Below are 22,938 nucleotides of genomic sequence, written 5' to 3'. Positions count from 1 at the left end.
ACAAACCATTTCATTGACATGAGATTGACCAATGCCAGCCCCTCGACCTCCTTGCTCTCAACCACTATCCCCAACACGGCCACAGCAAAGAAGTTGCTTCTCCGCTGAGTTAAAAACCTTTGGATTGGCTAAAGATCATTTGCACTTGCCTTCCTCCTTTTCTAAATTGGTGCATTTTCATCAAAGGTGTTTAACACGTGTAACTCAGTAAAGGACTCTGAAGGTCTGAGCCTGATCACTAAAAACTTTCTTAGCAGAGTGGGCTGTGGAAGGCAACAGGCTCCCAGCTGGGACTCTGCCATAGCCTGCATGAGTGGTGTAAATGAGGACATGTGTGCCAATAAGGGGCTGGACAGTTCCATCTGTATGGGAAAAAATTGACAATAGCAAATTGAAAGGTTAGATAGGAAGCTTAGTGAGTGTCTGTTAATGGGGAAGGAACAGTCTGGAAAAGGAGGGTGACAATGGTTGCACAACTTGAAGAATGTAACTAGTGTCACTGAATTGGTATATGGTATGCTGTGTATATTTTCAACAACAAAAACATGAATTATTTAAAAAAATAATGGTTGGAGAATTTCATTTCTCAGAAGAGATACCCATGGTCCCTCATAATCATAAAGCCAGGACTTTTTTTCCCCTTAAGCTGAGAGGAGAATCTTGTACATCTCTCCCTTTTACAGATGAAAAAACCGAGGTCCAGTGGAGAAGGAACTTACCCAAGATCACACAGTCACTTAGTGGCAGAGTCAGAATTAGAAGCCATGACTCTAGTAACTTTTCAACAGAAAGGGATAGTGGGTGGTGGGGCGGAAGGGGTACCACTATAATCTTTTTAGTGACTATTTATTGAGCACCCACTATGTGCCAAGCTCTTACTAGGTAGGCCTGGGAACACAATAATGAAGAAGTCAAATGCAATCCAGGCCCTTGTGGTATTTATACTGTAGCTGGGAAGACAAGCATTGAACACCTACCTCATTACACAATCGTTTAATTATCATTGTTTTGAGTGCCGAGCTTTTAATGGGGAAACATAATACACATTGGGGGCCCAGGGGAACTCTCTAAGGATGTGAGACTTGAGAGGAGCAAGGATTTGAAAGATAAGTGATCCAGGCAAGGGGAGCAGAGGGAGAAAAGAGGTAGAGGGACCAGCATAGTGATTCCAGTGCTACCCGAGAGGAAATACAGTAAAAATGCAACTGGAGTCCCTGGAAATGAGTCCGTTGCTGGAGATTTGGAGTTTTGGTGCTATCTCCCTCTCTCTGTGACAACCAAAAAAAATGTTTTCTACTCTTTAGGTGGAATCTCTCCTGTTCCCAGAGCTGAAAGGATATAACCTGACTCTTGGGACTGTGAATTCTGAAGAAAAATTGGTTTCTGATTTTGTGGATCAAACTTTTGAGGTATTTCAGAAAAACCAAGTTGGCCCTTACAAGTAAGTTGGTTCAGCTGTAAGTTTGTTACCTATTAGTTAGCCTTTTGGCATTGGTGTAAAGCTCTTAACTGTCGTTAAATAAACAATCCCCACTCCCACATGCCCTGAGAAACATACATAATAATAAAAATAGCCAGCACTGGAAAGATAAGTAATCCAGACAATGATTATTTTTTCCCATTTTACAGATTAAAAAAAAAAAAAATTGCCGTTGAGTTGATTCCAATTCATAGCGACCCTATAGGACAGAGCAGAATTGCCCCATAGAGTTGCCAAGAAGCACCTGGTGGATTCGAACTGCTGACCTTTTGGTTAGCATCTATAGCACTGGTTTCCCTGGTGGCATAGTGGTTGAGTGCTAGGGCTGCTAACCAAAAGGCCAGCAGTTTGAATCCACCAGACACTCCTTGGAATCTCTATGGGGCAGTTCTGCTCTGTCCTATAGGGTTGTTATGAGTTGGAATCAACTTGACAGCAACAGGTTTTTTGTTTTTGTTTTTGTTTTTTTACATAACAATTAAGTAGGAGAGCTAGGATTCAAATTCAATTACAAGTCCACCTCATGATCTGAAATCTTCAGGTCAGATGGGTCTTGCATTTAGACACTTTTGGGTTTTAGAAATGTAACATAATGTGTCCATCAAATATTATTTGACAGCTTCAGAGGGGTTTGGGGCAGCACCCCTTAATCAAACATATTGATATTTCTGCAGTTAAACCTATGAATATTCACATACATAGCCCCATATCAGTTTTAGGCCAGGTTTTGCTATCAAATGAATTTTGAAGAAACTTGCTTGTTTTCAGAGCTTTTTGGGTTTAGGAATTGAATAAAAGGGATTGCAGACCGGTCGTCTGAGTGCATGCTCTTCAATCATCATACTGTGGAATGGTTCACAGTTGCTCACATACATATACTCATTGCTACATGTACATAGTTTAGGGTGACCGTATAATGTGGCTTCCAAACAAGGACACTGAGAGTGAAAGAGGCACTATTAATAACTACCATGGGACAAGAAGTGTAAACCTGGATTGTCCCAGGGAAACTAAGGTATATGGTCACCCTAACCCAGAATTTCTCAACATTTAGCACTATTGACATTTTGGACTGGAAAATTCTTTGCTGTAGAGGGCTGTCCTGTGCATTGTACGATTTAAGAACATCCCTGGCCTCAGTACATTGTTATTGTTGTTTGGTGCCGTTGAGTCAGTTCCAACTCATAGCGACCCTATGTACAATGGAATGAAACCCTGCCTGGTCCTGCACCATGCGCACAATCATTGCCATGTTTGAGCCCATTGCTACAGTCACTGTGTCAATCCATCTTGTTGAGGATCTTCCTCTTTTTCACTGATCCTCACTTTACCAAACATGACGTCCTTCTCTAGGGGCTGGTCCCTTCTAATAACATGTCCAAAGTACGTGAGACGAAGTCTAGTCATCCTTGCTTCTAAGGAGCATTCTGACTGTACTTCTTCCAAGACATTTGTTCATTCTTCTGGCAGTACATGGTATATTCAGTATTCTTAACCAACGCCATAACTCAAAGGCATCGATTCTTTTTTGGTCTAGTACACTAGATCTCAGTAATAACAAACACCCTCCCCTCCCAGTTGTGAAAATCACAAATGCCTCCAGACATGGACAAAACGTATCCCTAGGGGCAGAATCACCCCCATTTGAGAAGTACTGCTAACCTGGTCTGAAAATCATGGCCTCAGATTTGGAACACCTGCCCTTGTGAATTTGATTTGGGGACTTCTATTAGAAACTATTGCTTTCTCTGTCTGTGGGGTCTTATACAGTTTGTTTGAGTTGACAGTTCCATTTGCTTCTCCTTTACCTCAGTTTCAGAGACTCTAAAGTGTTGGCCAACTCTTAGGAGTGTTCACTGAGTCCCCACAAAGTTAATTCTGCTTACTCCACATCCTCTTTATTTTAATTCAAAGTTATTTTAAGTCAGATCATTCTGAACACATCCTCCAATTATGGGAAAAATCTATCTAGCCATTTTTGTGTGATCTGATAACAAAGGAAACCCTGGTGGCGTAGTGGTTAAGTGCTACGGCTGCTAACCAAAGGGTCTGCAGTTTGAATCTGCCAGGTGCTCCTTGGAAACTCTATGGGGCAGTTCTACCCTTTCCTATAGGGTCGCTATGAGTCGGAATTGACTCGATGGCACTGGGTTTGGCTTTTGGTTTTTCTGATAACAAAGACAAACCTAATTTCACTTAATAGGTTTTAGGTTCATCAATTCCAGTTTTTGTCTTAAAATTTAGACATAGAATTTTAGAGCTGAAAGGAGGGATGGGAACTAATGTTTATTGCACATTAACTGTATGTCAGGGATAGTATTAATTGCTTTCTATACATTATTACAGTTAAGTTTTACAATAATCCAATGATGTGCTAATTAGCATTTTCACTAAATATCAAAGATTCTAACCTTTGAAATAGTGGTACTGCAGAAGATTGTTGTTGTGGTTGTTAGTTGCCATCTAGTCAGTTCCGACTCATGGTGGCCCCATGTGTGCCAAGTAGAATTGCTCCATAGAGTTTTCAAGGCTGTGACCTTTCAGGAGCAGATCACCAGTCCTGTCGTCCGAGGTGCCTGTGGGTGGGTTTGACTAGTGCTTAATGATTTGCACCATCCAGGGGCTCCTACTGTGGAAGACAGGTCTGGCGATCTGCTTCTGTACAGATTTCAGCCAAGAAAACCCTATAGAGCAGTTCTACTCTGTAACACATGGGTTTGCCTTGAGTAGCAGTCCGTAACTAATGTCAATTAACAACAACAACAACACAATTCATGTATCACAAAACTCACCATTTTAAAGGATACAACTCATTGACTTTTAGTATATTCACGAGGATGTACAACCGTCCAAAAAAAACCAAACCTGTTGCCATCGAGTCGATTCTGATTCATAGCAACTGTATAGGACAGAGTAGAACTGCCTCATAGGGTTTCCAAGGAGCAGCTGGTGGGTTTGAACGGCCAACCTTTTGGTTAGCTGCCAAGCCACCAGGGACCCATGTACAACCATAAACCAAAAAAACAAAACAAAACCCGTTGTCACTGAGACGATTCTGACTCATAGCAACCCTGTATGACAGAGAAGAACTGCCTCATAGGGTTTCCAAGGAGTGCCTGGTAGATTTGAACTGGTGACCTTTTGGTTAACAGCCAAGCCACCAGGGTTTCCATTTACAACCATACCATTACCTAATTTCAGAACATTTTCATCACCCCTCTTTCTCCCCAACCCCAACCAAAAAAAGACCACATACCCATTAACAGTCACTCCCATTGGGTTCATTTTTAAGATTTTATTGCTCTGTTTTCCACTCTGACTAATCTGATTTGGTGACCTGTATTTGTGTGTTTGATTTTGTGCTCTTCAATATGGAAGGTACTTAAATGTATACAAGAAATATGATGATTTATTGGATAACATGGCAGAACAAAACATCACTGCATTCCTGAAAGAAAACCATGAAATTGAGGATTTTGTGAAGGTAGGAGATGCCACTCCACGTTTCATGCTTTGGTGGCCTGTCCTACAGACAGCCCAATCAGTAACCAGTGCTTGCTTGGCTAATATACATACTGTGCTGGACATTGGACTAGCCTCTGCTGGGGTAGGAAGGAGGATGAGTGGATAGAGGCTCAGGCAAACTAAGCTACTGAATGTGCTCCTTTCTACAGAGGATCAGTGAAATTAAAAAGCTGAGAAATGAAATTGCATCCATGCACATCACTGTGCCTTTGGCCATGTTCTGCCTTGATACCATGACCCTAAATTATGATCTCTGTGAGCGAGCCCAAAACCTTAAAGACCGGCTGATTCAATTCCAAGTGGATGTAAACCGGGACACCAACACCAGGTATTGTTTATTCTGTTTAGAGAAATAGCGCTATTTGGCACGCACGGTCTGGCAATTGTGCTGTTTGATCTGAAGCTCTATGTTAGGTCTTCATTTTTACTGATAAATGTCTATATTTTTGATTAGAAACTCAACTCAGACTGGCTTAAGCCAAAAAAGGAATATGGAGTTCACATATTGAAAAGTTCAGAAGTTGCTAACCTCTACGTGCTAGGTCCAGACTCAATACTGCAACAAGGGTGCCATCTCTCTCTCTGCTCTGCTTTCCTCTGTGTTGGCTCTGTTCTCTGAGAAGCTCTCTTCAGCAGTCCAGGCTTATATCTTCCATGTTCCTGTGAGCAGGGTGAGAGAGGTTATCTTTTTCCAACAGTCTCTCAAAAGCCTTGGCCTGAATGACATCATGCTGACTTGGGTCATTTGTGTAACCATCAACCAATTGCTGTGGCCATGAAGATGGCTCAGATCTGGGTGGTGTTCCCATCACCGTGGTGGGGTGTCAGCCCTATAAAAACCACATGAATGGGGGGGTGGTGATTCCCCAAGAAAGCATAGGGTGTTGTTACCAGGAGAGAGAATGGGCTCTGAGAGGCAAAGATAGCAACTGTCTGCTCCAGCGTCTCTATTTGAATGTTACAAAATGGCTAATCCTTGTTATCCTAATTCTCTTTCTCACTTTAAAGTATAGACTAAGATTATTTAATAATAATGATCACTATTACTGTTGTGTATTGTGTATAGGTATTATTCAGGAGCCCTGGTGGGACAGTGTTTGAGTGCTTGGCTGCCAACTGACGGGTCAGCAGTTTGAGCCCATCAAGCAGCTCTGTGAGAGAAAGACCTGGCAATCTCCTCCCATAAAGATTACAGCCAAGAAAACCCTATGGGGGTTGTGCTACTCTGTCACATGGGGTTGCTATCGAAAATCAACTCCACGGCACCAAACAACATCGTACTATTCATATACACTATTGTAACATTTTATAGTACTGTAAGGTTTACAAAATGAGTATCGGAAAATCATCAGCAAATTAATGATAATAATAAAACCAGTTGCTGTCAAGTCCATTCTGACTTATGGCCACCCCATTTGGGTTGTGTCAGAATAGTACTGTGCTCCATAGGTTTTCAGTAGCAGATTTTTCAGAAGTAGATCGATTGCTAGGCCTTTCTTCCAAGACACCTCTGGGTGGACTTGAACCTTCAACCTTATGGTTCAATGCCAGATGCATTAATGGTCTGCAGTACCCAGGGACTCCAAAGATAATAATGGCTACCACTTATCCAACACATGTTATAGTCCGTGCACCATGTAAACACTCTGAATATAAGAGATCTAATTAATCAGTTCTTCATAACAACCATAAGAGGTTGGCTTTATTCTCTCCACTGTGTCAGTGAAGAAACAGACTCAGAGAGGTTAGCAAGTGGCATATCTAGGGTTTAACCTAGCTTATTCTGACCCCCAGAGGCCATGCTCTCAACCCCCACACTCATCTTTCTCACTGAGAGATGACGTACTGAGATTCCTGGCCTTGGAGCCAGAAGACTTGGTTTTGAATCCAAGTTCTTCCATTGACTATCTGTATGGACCCTGACAAGTCACTTTATCTCTCTGATCTTCAGTTTCTTCATCTATAGAATGAGGTTTTAGGACTTTGACAATAAAAGGTTTTCAGCCTTCACACTACTGGGACACTTCCTTTGGAAAATTTGAGGAATTATATTATTTTTCTTAAGCACCAGCCCATTTTTTCCTTGCCAAATCAAAGCAACAAGGTGCTTTATTTAGTCATTGCATCCATGCTAATCAAAATAAATATGTAATTTCCTTGCTGTTGTTGTTGGGTGCTGTTGAGTTGATTCCAACTCATAGTGACCCCACGTGATAGAGTAGAACTACCCCATAGGGTTCCTGGACTATATTACTACTGTTATTACTGGCATACGATGTGCATAGAAGCCTTGGTGGCGCAGTGGTTAAGCACTTGGTTGCTAACAAAAAGGTCAGTGGTTCGAATCCACCAGCTGCCCTGTGGAAGAAAGATGTGGCAGTCTGCTCCCGTAAAGATTTACAGCCTTGGAAACCCTATGAGGTAGTTCTATTCTGTCCTATAGGGCCACAATGAGTCAGAAACAACTTGAAGGCAATGGCTGTGGTATGGGTGATATGCATGTGAATAGCATCCATCAAGGATTTGCAGATGGAGAAAAGTTGGAAGCCATTGTTCTGGTCTCTAAATAGGAATCATGTCTGTTCAGCATGATGGGTTCTTACAAGAAAGTTATTTTAGATGATGATGGTGGTGGTGGTAGTGACGATGATGATGATGATGACAATAGCCATTTTTTCTCTGTAGCATTTGTAATCAGTACAGTGCCATCGCAGACAAAGTCAGTGAGATTCCCGCCAACACTGAGGAGCTGGTATTCCTCATTGAATTCTTAAAGAAATCCAGCGACGTCACCGTATTCAGACTCAGGAGGCAACTTAGAGATGCAAGTGAACGGCTAGAGTTTTTGCTGGACTATGCAGACTTGCCCCGTACGTCCAATGCTACACATTTATATGCAAATGTATATTTATATTTTTATGGACAGAGAGGCAGGGGAAGGAGAGTTATACAAGCCTACCACTGAATAGCAGGAGAGCTGCTTTTTAAGTGGGTCCATATGTTAGAGGCACTATGAGTTCACACTCTTACCCACAGGAATTTGAATCAAACAAAGGGAACTTTATTAGACAAAAAGAGGAACTATCTAGAGACTTGGCTTCTGGTTCTTAGATGCCTCTCTTGGCATCTCGTGCCTGGAGTTCTTGGAAAAGCCACTTCCAAACGCAGAATGCACTTTATAAATGGATGGATTGCACTCATCTGTAATCTTAATACAGCCTCACCTTTTAAGAGGCCAGAGCATTTTTCTTCATACTCCTACATATCTTAAAAGAAAAGAAATGGCCTGGGCCCCTGGAGGGTTATTGGACTAAATTAGAGATTGTAACCGGGACCAGGTACTGAAGGAAAAGCTGATACGCTCTCCAGAAGCCAAGTTTCAGAGCCTTTCCCATCTGGAAATACCTGTTAATTACCTGATGTTCATAATTGGAGGTGGGAGGAGAGCAGCCATAGGAGGAAGAGATGGGGACTGGGAGTGAAAAATGATCCCCTAACCATCCACACTCACGTTCATGAGCTGTGCCCTCGACCATGTGTACACACACACTGGACTCAATGTGGTTTCTGCCCTCTAAGTTCCCAAGTGTATGGGTGGAACCCGGAGCATTTTAATTGGCCAGAACCATAAGATGAGTGGAGCATCAGGCATTGATATTGCCTCCATTTAACCAAAGGAGGAACTGAGACCCAGACAAGATGAAATGGTTTGAGTGTAGAGCAAAACCCAAACTTCAATCCAGGTGCTGACTCTTCTCAGACCTAGGTGATAAAGCAGAGTGGTTAAGAGCTTAGACTTTGGACTTGGTTAAACCTGGATTCGAATTTGGCTCTGCCACCTTCTAACAGTGTGTCTTAGTTACCTAGTGCTGCTGTAACACAAATACCACAAGTGGGCGGCTTTAGAGAATGGAAATTTATTTTTTCTTACGGTTCTGGAGCCAGAAAGTCCAAATCAGGGTCTCAGCTTATTCTTTCCTTGTTGCTTCCTCCCTTGTCGGTAGCTCTAGGCATTCCTTGGTTCACGGGGATCCTCACATGGCATCTGTCTTCCCAGCATGTGCTAGGCCATGTGTGAAATCTGCTGTTTTTATAACTCAGAATGATTAGGTTCAGGACACACCCTACACTAATATGTTTTCATTACCATAAATTTTTTTTTTTTTTTTTTTTTTTACATAAGAATCCCCTAATCCCAAACAGGATCACATCCACAGGTATAGGGGTTAAGATTCCAACACATGTTTTTTTTTGGTTGGGGAACACGGCTATATCCAAAACACAGAGGGAGCTTGACCACTTGGCTTAACCTCTGTGTTTACCATCTGTAAAAACAGGGATGGTAATACCACCTACCTTCTAGTCTGGCCCTTAGTAAGTGCTCAGTAAATATTGGCTCTCATTCCTTCATAATGGGCTGGGGGAACTAAACTAGTCATTCAGAAAAGTGCCCCCTGCCCCGCTCCACTGTCCATTCATTGCCATCCCCATACCTACTTCTATTGACCTCTTATTCTGCTGGACCTATGCTGAGCAGTGCCCTAGAGCAGACTGTCTGTGTTTTGCAGAAGAGGATATCAAGTTGAACAGCACTCTGTTCCTCTGGCCAGATCAGATTGAAGATATCTTTGAAAACAGCCGAAACCTGCTCTTTAACAAGAGGGATCAGGCAGAGATGGACTTGATTAAAAGGTATGGGGAAGTCTGGGGTTGCTTTGGAAATAAGGCCTGGCTTCATAACCCCTGCTGCACGTTCCTGGTTCTGTCTAGAGCCCCTCACCCCTCCCTATCCCACCCCTACCCCCACCCTCCTCCTACCCTTGCCCCATCCACACCCCAGGCAACATGTGGGTTATGGTTGAAGACAGTTGGTTGGGAAGGAATTTCCTTTTGTTTCCCACTGAGGGATGTTCTCTTTAAGCCTGCTTCTTTGTAGTAATCTCTGCCAATATCTTCCCTTTCTGCCTTAAATAGTTGCAATCTGGCTGTGCAGAAACAAAAGGCAAAGATAGTGGCATGTAATGGCCTCTGCAATAAGTAATGATAGCAAAATTGTCAGCCTTACATTGGAGATCACGGAAGGCAGGAATAACAAGGGCGTGGCAGGAGGCTGAGAAATTGCCTACTTTGCAGCTGGTCTTGTTTAACGCTAATGTGGCTGTAATCACTTATTCATTCATTATTTGTCAATCCCACCAGTATTTATAATGGATTTTTTACTACATGCTGTGCTCTATTCTAGACATGTATGTGTGTTGGCAGGTAAATAAATCAGGCAGTGCCAGGTGACATGGGCCAGGTGCCATGTACATAGTAAAGACACACGCACATACCACTTTGTTTATGAACTGCAGATCCACACCCTGTCCTTATCACGCACGAAATTCCCACTGCCCAACTTTAGCTGCCGTAATCCCTGGAAATATTCTTGAGAAAGGAAGAAGGCAGGTGAAAGCCAGGATTTCCATACAAGATACTTCTCTTCAAACCTCTTGTTGAAATTAACTGCATTGAGAAATAGCTGCATTTGGGGGTTTGGGCTGAAGGGTAAACCCATTTGGTTGCTACCCCCAAAATGTGGCCCAGGTCTGCTGCCCAGCAAAAAGAAAAAAATTGCACACACGCGTATACTGTTCTAGGAGCCCCTGGGTGGCGCAAATGGTTAAGCACTGGTTGGAGGCTCGAACCCACCCAGAGGTGCCTTGGAAGACAGGCCTGGTGACTTGCTTCAAAAAGTTCACAGCCTTGAAAACCCTATGGAGCCGTTCTACCTTGCACACTTGGAGTTGTCATAAGTCAGAATCCACTTAATTGCAACTAACAAAAACAATACTGTTCCCAGGATTCAGAACTTAGCTTGATGGGTAGAACTGATTTTTGATGGTTAATCAAGAAGCAGAATCATTATATATGTAGGTTAAAACCCAAAAAACCCAAACCCACTGCCGGGGAGTTGATTTTGACTCATAGCGACCCTATAGGGGATCTTAATCTTTTTTAAGCCTCAGTTTCCTCATCTAGAAAATGGGTTAACAATAGTGACTACCTTACTGAGGTCAAGAATGAGATAAGAGGATCTGAGATTGTACCTAGGTTCCATCCAGGACATAACAGGCATTCAAAACTGTCAGCTTCCTTCTCCCTTGTAACAATACTTCCTTTGAGAAAAAAGCGCTTCTTAACATCCAAACCACCATGCTGAAAGCATGCTTTTAGATCGTAACCCTACTGTAAGCTGGAGAGAGACTAATGAGAGACAGTAGTGCTATTGAAGTTAAGAGGCACAAGGGGTGACTAGGAGAACGCTCGGCTTGATCTGATCCACCAGTTCCTGAGCTCATAACCGCAGGGGCCAGCAGAGGAGCAGCTCTAGAAAAGCCTCAGAGAGGAGAGACCTGCAGCCCTGGTGCAGCCCTCTCTGGTGAATCTTTGAGCCTCCTGCCCATTATTTTACATCAGTCTGGAGAACAACCCTGTATGAGGAGGCATAAACAGTATTCATTTATTCATTCATCTTCTGTGAAAACAATTTTGTTCCTCTCTGAGAAACTTAACCTTTTTTTTTTCCTGGATCTTTCATTCTCACTCACAGGATTGTTAGTGGAATTCAGTCTCTTGCAGGCTGTCAGCCTCAGGGAAGGAGAGGCTGAGAGACAGTGAACAAGGCAGAAGTCACAGCCTTTCTATATAACCTAATCTTGGAAGTGACATCCTAACATGTTTGCCATATTCTTTTTATTAAAAGTGAGTCAGTAGGTCCAGGAGGCATGGATCATTGGGTGCCATCTTAGAGGCTGCTTACCACACAATCCAATTTGTAATAAAACCCAAATAAAACTACTTGAAAATTCAGTTGACAGATAGCTGCTGTCGAGTTGATTTCAACTGATGGTGACCTTATGTATAGCAGAACGAAATGTTGCCTGGTCCTGTGTCATCCTCGTCATCACCAGGATATTTGAGTCCATCATTGTTGCTGTTGTGCCAATTCATCTCACTGAGGGTCTCCTTTGCCCTCATTGGCCCTCTGCTTCACCAAATGTGATGTCCTCCTCCAGTGATTGATCCCTCCTGGTGACATGTTCAAGCAAGTGAATAAGGCAGTGTTATGTTGTGATCCATAAGGTTTTCATTGGCTAATTTTCAGAAGTATATCACTAGGCCTTTCTTCCTAGTCTGTCTTAGTCTGGAAGCTCTGCTGAAACCGGTCTACCACGGGTGACCCTGCTGGTACTTGAAATATCAGTGCATAGCCTCCAGCATCTCAGTAACATGCAAGCCACTGACAGACAGTGGTGGACCTGAAAATTAACTCTTCCTAAGTACTTTTAAGGAAAAAAAGAGCAATAAAACTACCATAGCAGAATACTTACAAAATAATGACCATGTTGTATATTAAACTTTATGGGATAGTAAAAAAAAAAAAACTAGCTGTTCTAAATGGCAAATTTCCCTTACTCTTCTAAAGTGCTGGAGATAAAACAAGGAATAAAAGAGACAAAAATTGCGTTTGTAGAGTTTACGTTCTAATGAATGAGAGTGAATACTTATATAGTGATTACTACATACCAGGCTCAGTTCTAAGAATTTTATATGTTACCTTATTAAATATGTACCAGTCTTATTTATAAGAAATTTGTGTATGTTACCTTAGTAAGAATATTAAATACTACACATTAATACTTATTAAATACTAAAGTAGGAACTTTATCTGTATCTGTACGTATCTGAGGTATAGAGAGGTTAAGTCACTTGCCCAAGGTCACATAGCTAGTAAGTGACAGAAGGAAAATTTGAACCCAGGCTGTTTGACTCCAGAGCCTGTGCACATAACGCTATGTTATTCTACCTCGCTAGGAAAAGAGAGAAGTGGATTTGAAACTTGCTTCCTTGATAATATGGATGAAGTAGATAAATCTCTAGGAAGGTCTTTTCTGATGAGTCTAGATAAAGTAGGCTTCTACTTTCATACACTAGTCACTCTGCCCTGCTCTGTTTTCTTCAGAGCACTTATCAAATTATATTAAATATCTTGTCTCATTTCATCTTTATCTATCTATGGATCTATCCATTCATCCATCCATGCACCCATCCACCCATTCATCCATCCACCCATGCATGTTTATTGTCTGGGTCTCCCCCCAATAAAATACAAGCTCCATGAGGGTAGGAGCTTAACAGTGTACTCCACACCTGATACCTAGAGTAATTCCTAGAACGTATTAGGCACTCAATACTAAATATCTAATATTTAATAGATGGATAAATAAATAATATGTGTATACATCATACATACCTTATATATATTTACGTATACAAGAAAACATCTGGGAATGTTTAATCACCAATAGGTTCACAGTAGCCAGCCCTGGGAGTTGGGACTATAGGTTGTTAAAATTATTTTTCAACTTCTTTTATCATCGTATTTTTCTGCAGTTAGCAATTTAAATATATATACACACACACACACACACATATATACACATAATCTGCAGGTCCCAGAAGATGAGATTCTCCCAGGCTTGAATACGGGTGAGCAATGCTTATATTTTGAAAATGTACAAAATGGCAAGTTCAAATGTGACTGTGCTCTCTTTGCTATAAGGTGCTCAGAATTTGAGTCAAAGCTTGAGGGCTACAACAAGGAACTGGAAGCTTTTAGGAAGCGTGAAGTGATGACCACAGAAGAGATGAAGAACAACGTTGAAAAGCTTAACGAGATATCAAAGAACCTGGAACAGGCGCTGGTGGAATTTGAGGTTTGGAGTCTTGGGATAAGGATTTGTGACTCTGTATTAGATTTAATGGTTCTGGTCCTTGCTGTCATATGTTCCTGACAGAACTTGTCAGGTGGATAGCACTGGTTGATTGATTGACCAGCTCTTTTACTGGTTCCTTCAACTAACCTTTATCGTGCCCCTATATTATACCAGGTTTTTTGTTAGTCACTGAGTACACAGAGGAGAAATTGAAGTAGAGTAATTGCTCACATATAGTGAACATTTACTGTGTGCTGGGCAATGTACAGAAGGCTTCGTATGCGATATCTCGATGCCCATAACAAGCCTTTGGGATAGACGTTATTATCCCCATTTATTAAACGCTAAAATAGGCACTTTATATGTATAGCTATATCATCTGTATCTTTATTTATCTTCATTTAAAGTAAGGAAATACTCTTAGAGAAGTTAAGTAACTTCCCCCAAAGTTCAGATAGTAAGTTCTTTAACTATTAAAATTCTAACCTTTGAGGCAAATCAGTGTAAGAAGACATCACGTAAACAGCTAAAGTACAAATGAAACGCATGAAAATGGAGATATGAATATGGTACCATGGGAGCAAAGGTGATGCAACAAGTAGCACATTATCCAAGAGCTTCAACCAGTTAGATCGCAGCTGCCTTGGCCCTCTGAGATCACAGAGGCATCTGCTTGCTTGAGTTCATGCCTTATTTCCATCTCTTGCTTTCTAGATGTGCTTAGCATCTTCCTCTACTTGATTTACGAGGTACTGAAAAATTTGTCACAGTGGCTTTCAGGGTTCAGGAGAACCGCCCACTCAATAATCAGCATCCCTTTTTGCCCTTCAGTTGATCAATAAGGAGGAGGAGCTGTTGGAAAAAGAGAAGAGTACCTTCCCGCTTCTGCAAACCGTGATGACCAACAAAGTGCCTTACGAGCAGCTGTGGGTGACGGCCTATGAGTTCAGCACCAAATCAGAGGAGTGGATGAATGGTATGCTGTGGTCTCACTAGAGCAGAATGGGGACCCCCAGCCAGTTCTGAAATAAGGTTTGGACTTCAGATTCTGGGTGGGCTTTTTCAGATTTGGACACTCTGGATTAAGGCAGGCCCAGTCAAAATTTTCTGATGTGATAGTTATGGAAGGTAGGGATCAAAGAGCCAGACCTATTGCCAAGGTAAAATAGAACAACCTAGAGAACCATAAATTAGACAGTGACTCTGAGAGGCAAATTATGGAAGGATAAAGTTAACAGTGCCACTATTGTGCTGCTTTAAGAGAGACACCGATCCTGTAAACATCTGTAAAACTATCTCCTCTACTCTAGACTCTGGAGTCTAGAGAGTATTAAGGAGGTAGAATCAATGGGACTTAATGATTGATCTGATGTGGGTAGGAGGCTATGAGAAAGAAGGAAGAACCTAGGGAGATTTCCAGATGGTTGGCTCAGGCAATTTGGTGAATGTTGCCATCACTGGCATAAGAACAAGAGAAGTGACAAGCCTGTTGGGGGAAAAGCAATTAACTTGAATACATTGATTTTGTAAGAGCAGACAAACTCAGAGATCCTGAGCTTGTTTATAATGAACTTCAGTATAATTAGCTTCAGTATAATGAACACAACTGTGATGAACATCTTTGTGGCCAGTTTTTTGGACACAACTATGACTGTTTCCTTAGGATGAATTCCTAAAAGTGAAATGGCTGGATCAAAGGGTATGTGATGAAAATTATTAGGGTTTTATAAAATGCTTTTTTTATTGCTATTGACTTCCAGACAAATTATGTTTTAATTTATTCTTCTTCTAGCAGTGTAAGCATGTCCATTCCCGACACCCTTAAATATCTTGGGAATCAGTACCTTTTAAAACTTTTTTGCTAGTTTGATGTTTAAAATGATACCTCGTTTTTAATCTTAAAAAAATCCTTTCCTTTAATTACCACTGAAGTTGAATGTTCATTGGACAAATGGATTCCTTGTTTTATAAAAGTCTCTTCTCGTGAGCTCTAATTTTTTTCTACTGGAGTGTTACTAAACTCCCTTCTTCAAATAATTTTTTAGTTTTCATAACATTTCAGTTGATGCTCTTAATTTTTCCAAGTACTCAATCATATCTATGCAATTAGAATATTTTACCTTCTTAATTTATAATATTTATGCCTGTTTTATCATTTTCTTTTCTAACCATGTTGGCTAGCACTTCCATAATAAATGTAATACTGTAGTGATAATAATGAACACCCTCATTGTCCTGATTTTAATGGAATGCTTCTATAGGATCACCTTTAAACATGATGCTTTGTTGTTTGAACTAAGAATTTTTGTGGTGTTAAGGAACTATTTATAATTTACCAAGTCTTTTTAATTAGACATGAATATTGCATTTATAAAAATGTTTATGTATTTTTTAACTCATATACAGACCTACTGAATCGGAAACTCTGAGGGTGGGGCCTGGAAATATGTTTTAATAAATCCTGTCAGCAGTTCTGATGCATGCTAAAGTTTGAAAACCACTGTGATATCCTACAGAAATTCTAGTGACTCACATTTGGTTGACATCCTTCTCCAGTCTCTAGTAGAGATGGAGGTTTCCCCTTTGATCATTTAGTGGGGAATTAAGAAAGGCAGATGCAGTTAAAGGCATGGCCTCACAATGCCGTGTTTGCCTAGACATTCTTCTTCATTTACATCCTTGGGGCTGAAGAGTATGACCTTAAGGAATGCCGTTGGCAATATTTTTTAGAACTCTAGAATGTCAGAGCTGAACAGAACCTCACCTGTTATTTCCTCCAACCACCGTATGGAATATAGACTGAGTTAACTGTATCCACGTAGCTACTGCAAAAATTACCACCTCTTGTCTCATCTTTGGAAACCCTGGTGGCGTAGTGGTTAAGTGCTACAGCTGCGAACCAAAGGGTCGGCAGTTCAAATCCACCAGGCACTCCTTGGAAACTCTATGGGGCAGTTCTACTCTGTCCTATAGGGTCTCTATGAGTCAGAATCAACTTGGCGGCACTGGGTTTGGTTTTGTGGTTTTGTCTTATCTTTTAAGGTCAGAATTCGAGTTCTAGTGTATGGTCTTTACTCAGAGTTATGAGGTTAGGTATGTGAATAAAGAGATTCATGCCTTCATTTCAAACAGCGGTCCCTAAAATTCCAAAATTATCCCAAGTATTTCCTTCTTGTAGGCATAGTCATCCTAGTCTATCTCCAGACAGTCTTCACCTGGGAGAAATTGCTCCAGGCTGAGAAAGACTGTCTCCTTTTACCCTGCTGATTGCAAGTAGCCTGGGCAAGTCATTTTGCTCTTTTGTGCCTCTGTCTCAAGAGCCTTACTGAATTTATTCTTCCCACTTGTGAAATCGCCGTGATAATGCAGTCAAATCCTTCCAAGCAGAGGCTACTCAGTTCCCTTTTAGGTCTCTTCCACTCTAGTCCAGCACCTACAATAGTTTCTGGCTCGTGGAAGGCACTCTCTTTTCTTCTCTTTTTTAATTTTGATTTTTTGATTGCTCAACAAAAATGTTAGGTTGATGAAGCATGTTGAATTAATGAAGCTGTATTTAGTTTTGGAAACCCTGAAAGAAAAATATTTTTTAGTAAATTAGCAACATCATGATGCAAGATTTAATACAAATTTGAGCTATCCAAAAGGAAGCAGCAGCATGGAAAGATTTTGGCTGAAAGATTGGAGGGACCCGTAAAACAAAATGAGACTGAAGGGGCACACCAGCCCTGGGGCAAAGAATAGAAGTCAGAAGGGGGCAGGAAAGCTTGTAATAGGGAACCCAAGGTCGAAAATGGAAAGTGTTGACATGTTGTGGGGTTGTTAACCAATGTCATAAAGCAATATATGTATTAACTGTTTAATGAGAAAATAGTTTGTTCTGTAAACCTTCATCTAAAGTACAATAAAAAAAAATAAAAAGATTCTGGCTGAACGTGAAACTCAAATCTAAATGTTCCCTATAAGAGAAAAGGAAGAGAAGGAAATTAAGGTTTTGGAGTACTTTTTTAATTTTATTTTATTTTAAATGAGGCATCACTCTTTGTTTTTCACATAGTCTATTTTTTTAATAATTTTTATTGTGCTTTAAGTAAAATTTTACAAATCAAGTCAGTCTCTCACATATAAACTTATAGACACCTTACTACATACTCCCATTTACTCTCAAAAAACAAAAAAAAATTTTTTGTTTTTTTTTTTAATGAGTCAGCCCGCTCCCTCCTTCCAGTCTCTGCTTTCGTGACCGTTTTGCCAGTATCTAACCCTCTCTACCCTCCCATCTCCCCTCCAGACAGGAGATGCCCACACAGTCTCAAGTGTCCACCTGATACAAGTAGCTCACTCTTCATCAGCATCTCTCTCCAACCCATTGTCTAGTCCCTTCCATGTCTGATGAGTTGTCTTCGGGAATGGTTCCTGTCCTGGGCCAACAGAAGGTTTGGGGACCATGACCCCCGGGATTCTTCCAGTCTCAGTCAGACCATTAAGTCTAGTCTTTTTATGAGAATTTGGAGTCTGCATCCCACTGTTCTCCTGCTCCCTCAGGGGTTCTCTGTTGTGCTCCCTATCAGGGCACTCATCGGTTGTGGCCGGGCACCATCTATTTCTTCTGGTTTCAGGATGATGTAAGTCTCTAGTTCATGTGGCCCTTTCTGTCTCTTGGGCTCATAATTATCTTGTGACCTTGGTGTTCTTCATTCTCCTTTGATCCAGGTGGGTTGAGACCAATTGATGCATCTTAGATGGCCACTTGTTGGCATTTAAGACCCCAGAAGCCACACTTCAAAGTGGGATGCAGAATGTTTTCATAATAGAATTTATTTTGCCAATTGACTTAGATGTCCTCTGAAGCCATAGTCCCCAAACCCCCGCCCTTGCTCCGCTGACCTTTGAAGCATTCAGTTTATCCTGGAAACTTCTTTGCTTTTGGTCCAGTCCAGTTGAGCTGACCTTCCCTGTATTGAGTGTTGTCCTTCCCTTCACCTAAAGTAGTTCTTATCTACTATCTAATCAGTGAATAGCCCTCTCCCACCCTCTCTCCGTCCCCCCTCTCGTAACCACAAAAGAATGTGTTCTCAGTTTAAACTGTTTCTCAAGATCTTATAATAGTGGTCTTATACAATATTTATCCTTTTGCATCTGACTAATTTCACTCAGCATAATGCCTTCCAGGTTCCTCCATGTTATGAAATGTTTCACAGATTCATCACTGTTCTTTCTTGGTGCGTAGTATTCCACTGTGTGAATATACCACAATTTATTTATCCATTCATCTGTTGATGAACACCTTGGTTGCTTCCAACTTTTTGCCTTTGTAAACAGTGCTGCAATAAACATGGGTGTGCATATATCTATTCATGTAAAGGCTCTCATTTCTCTAGGATATATTGCGAGGAGTGGGATTTCTGGGTTGTATGGTAGTTCTACTTCTAACTTTTTAAGAAAACGCCAGATAGATTTCCAAAGTGGTTGTACCGTTTTACGTTCCCACCAGCAGTGTATAAGAGTTCCAATCTCTCCGCAGCCTCTCCAACATTTATTATTTTGTGCTTTTGGGTTAAGGCCAGCCTTGTTGGAGTGAGGTGGAATCTCATCGTAGTTTTAATTTGCATTTCTCTAACGGCTAATGATCGAGAGCATTTTCTCATGTATCTTTTAGCTGCCTGAATGTCTTCTTTAGTGAAGTGTGTGTTCATGTCCTTTGCCCAATTTTTAATTGGGTTGTTTGTCTTTTCGTGGTTGAGTTTGAACAGAATCATATAGATTTTAGAGATCAGGCGCTGGTTGGAGATGTCAGCTGAAAATTTTTTCCCAATCTGTAGGTGGTCTTTTTACTCTTTTGGTGAAGTCTTTAGATGAGCATAGGTGTTTGATTTTTAGAAGCTCCCAGTTATCTGGTTTCTTTGTCATTTTTAGTAATGTTTCGTATTCTGTTTATGCCTTGTACTAGGGCTCCTAAGGTTGTCCCTATTTTTTCTTCCATGATCTTTATCGTTTTAGTCATTATGTTTAGGTTTTTGATCCACTTGAAGTTAGTTTTTGTGCATGGTGTGAGGTATGGGTCCTGTTTCATTTTTTTGCAAATGGATATCTAGTTATGCCAGCACCATTTGTTAAAAAGACTATCTTTTCCCCAATTAAGTGACACTGGGCCTTTGTCAAATATCAGCTGCTCATATGTGGATGGATTTATATCTGGGTTCTCAATTCTGTTCCATTGGTCTATGTGCCTGTTGTACGAGTACCAGGCTGTTTTGACTACTGTGGCTGTATGATATGTTCTAAAATCAGGTAGAGTGAGGCCTCCCACTTTCTTCTTCTCTTTCAGTAATGCTTTACTTATCCAGGGCTTCTTTCCCTTCCATATGAAGTTGGTGATTTGTTTCTCCATCACATGAAAAAATGTTGTTGGAATTTGGATCGGAAGTGCATTGTATGCACTTTTGGTAGAATAGACATTTTTACTATGTTAAGTCTTCCTATCCATGAGCAAGGTATGTTTTTCCACTTATGTAGGTCCCTTTTAGTTTCTTGCACTAGTACTTTGTAGTGTTCTTTGTATAGGTCTTTTACATCTTTGGTAAGATTTATTCCTAAGTATTTTATCTTCTTGGGGGCTACTGTGAATGGTATTGATTTGGTGATTTCCTCTTCGATGTTCTTTTTGTTGATGTAGAGGAATCCAACTGATTTTTGTATGTTTATCTTATAACCTGAGACTCTGCCGAACTCTCCTATTAGTTTCAGTAGTTTTCTGGAGGATTCCTTAGGGTTTTCTGTGTATAAGATCATGTCATCTGCAAATAGAGATAATTTTACTTCTTCCTTGCCCATCTGGATGCCCTTTATTTCTTTGTCTAGCCTAATTGCTCTGGCTAGGACCTCTCGCACAATGTTGAATAAGAGCGGTGATAAAGGGCATCATTGTCTGGTTCCCGTTCTCAAGGGAAATGCTTTCAGGCTCTCTCCATTTAGAATGATGTTGGCTGTTGGCTTTGTATAGATGCCCTTTATTATGTTGAAGAATTTTCCTTCAATTCCTATTTTGGTGAGAGTTTTTATCATAAATGGGTGTTGGACTTTGTCAAATGCCTTTTCTGCATCAATTGATAAGATCATGTGGTTTTTGTCTTTTGTTTTATTTATATGGTGGATTACATTAATGGTTTTTCTAATATTGAACCAACCTTGCATACCTGGTATAAATCCCACTTGGTTGTGGTGGATTATTTTTTTGATATGTTGTTGAATTCTATTGGCTAGAATTTTGTTGAGGATTTTTGCATCTATGTTCATGAGGGATATAGGTCTGTAATTTTTTTGTGGTGTGTTTACCTGGTTTTGGTATCAGGGATATGCTGGCTTCATAGAATGAGTTAGGTAGTATTCCATCATTTTCTATGCTTTGAAATACCTTTAGTAGTAGTGGTGTTAACTCTTCTCTGAACACATAATCTATTTTTAAATAATTTCAAACTTACATAAAAGTTTCCAGAAGAATACAGAGAACTTCCATATCCGCCATTCACCCACATTTCCCAGTTGTTAATATTTTATTGCATCTGTGGAATGTCTTTTAATACTACTGTAACAGCATCTACAGTTAATAATAACAATTCATACTCTAACTGCACATCCATTGTATGCCAGGCATTAGGTTAGGTATTTTAGTTATGCTATTGCTGTTAATTTTTATAATCACTTTTCAGGATATCCATTATTAGCCCCATAGCGCAGATGATCATATTGAGGCTTAGAAAAGCTCAGTAACATGCCCAAGATATTACTGCCAAAGTGGAGGATTCAGATTCAGACTCAGTTCCAAACCCTGTGGTTGTTCCAGTATACCATGCCCATTACCCGTTGCCATTGAGCTGATTGTGACTCGTGGCAACCCTATAGGCCATGGTAGAACTGCCCTATAGGATTTCCAAGGCTGCTGTACATCTTTATGGAAGCATACTACTACATCTTTCTCCCGCAGAGCTGCTGGTGGGTTCGAACCACTGACCTTTCAGTTAGTAGTTGAGTGCTTAACCACTGTGCCACGAGGGCCCCCCAGTACACCGTACCATAGGCATAATTCTAAGTTCAGGGAGTTAGAGGAACACATGATTAACATCTACTTGATGGTCTGACCCTTCCCTCACTCCATCTTTTCTCTTTTAGGACCCCTCTATTTACTGAATGCTGAGGAAATCGCAGAGGAAATAGGGTCTATGTGGAGGACGATATATAAACTGACCAAGACCTTGGCTGACGTGCCAGCACCCAGGCGCTTAGCAGAGAATGTGAAAATCAAGATCGATAAGTTCAAGCAGAACATTCCAATTCTGAGCATCGCCTGCAACCCAGGAATGAAAGAACGGCACTGGCGACAGGTCCTTGTCACTGCCCGCCCCCAGCTGGCTCTGCCTCTACCGCATTGTGGTAGCCATTTGAAAGGCAGGGAACACTGCCAGGTCAACAGTCCCTAACCTTTCTGAAAGGAGAAGTTAATTGAGTCTCAGGGAGTAGTAATGGGGGTAATAGTCTTTGAAGGAAGAAAACTGGTAGGATATGGATTGAACTGCCTGCTTGTCCACATAAACAGGTTGTCTGTTTTCTTTGGGAATTCCTTTCCTGGTGTTTGAATATTGTTCCATCAGGTGGCCACAAAAGGTCTCCTTGTCTGCTTTCCTAAGCAAATGGCTGCTGAGGGTCCCAAAAAGTGACAAGGGTATTGAATTACAGCAGAGGGGCCTTGATTTGTTCCTTGACGTGGGATACACAAAAGAGACTGCTAACAATGCCAGATGAGTCCTGCTTGGGCTGACTTTGGTGTGGAGTTGCATCAGCTAACAGTCAGTGTTCAGAAATAATTTTGTACTTTTCTTTCAACCCTTGGAGTCTGTAAATGAGAATAATAAATAGTCCCCCTAAAAATAGTTGAGATTTTTTGAGGGTTTTAAGTGTGGTGTGAACATTCAGCTGAAAAAAGAAAACTCACTGTATTTCTGAAAAAGCTGCCACATTCAAGGGCTAGCAATGGCTTTGAGGTGTCCTCTACCAGGAAGCTGCTGTATGTGTAGGTAAAGACTGGCTTTCCATGGGGCAGATTCCGCTCTGACATGGCCTTGAATTCCCTCTCATGGAACCTTGAACAAGACTGAGGACATTCTCTCTGGAAGGGCCCAA

General features: G+C 41.0%; 1 protein-coding gene across 1 annotated transcript in view; it reads left to right on the top strand.

Annotated features, from left to right (window-relative positions):
* DNAH3 (dynein axonemal heavy chain 3) overlaps window positions 1-22,938 on the top strand; it is a 189,675-nt gene that overhangs the window by 26,797 nt on the left and 139,940 nt on the right. Inside the window, exons 11-18 of the mRNA XM_064294796.1 lie at window positions 1,305-1,441; window positions 4,859-4,964; window positions 5,155-5,333; window positions 7,691-7,875; window positions 9,574-9,697; window positions 13,611-13,764; window positions 14,596-14,740; window positions 21,931-22,142. Of these exons, the coding sequence (XP_064150866.1) occupies window positions 1,305-1,441; window positions 4,859-4,964; window positions 5,155-5,333; window positions 7,691-7,875; window positions 9,574-9,697; window positions 13,611-13,764; window positions 14,596-14,740; window positions 21,931-22,142 (1,242 nt within the window). The remainder of the gene's footprint in view (window positions 1-1,304; window positions 1,442-4,858; window positions 4,965-5,154; window positions 5,334-7,690; window positions 7,876-9,573; window positions 9,698-13,610; window positions 13,765-14,595; window positions 14,741-21,930; window positions 22,143-22,938) is intronic.

The sequence above is a fragment of the Loxodonta africana genome, chromosome 12, assembly GCF_030014295.1.
Source record: "Loxodonta africana isolate mLoxAfr1 chromosome 12, mLoxAfr1.hap2, whole genome shotgun sequence".
Classification (NCBI taxonomy): domain Eukaryota; kingdom Metazoa; phylum Chordata; class Mammalia; order Proboscidea; family Elephantidae; genus Loxodonta; species Loxodonta africana.
This window is presented reverse-complemented; position numbering and strand designations above follow the sequence as displayed.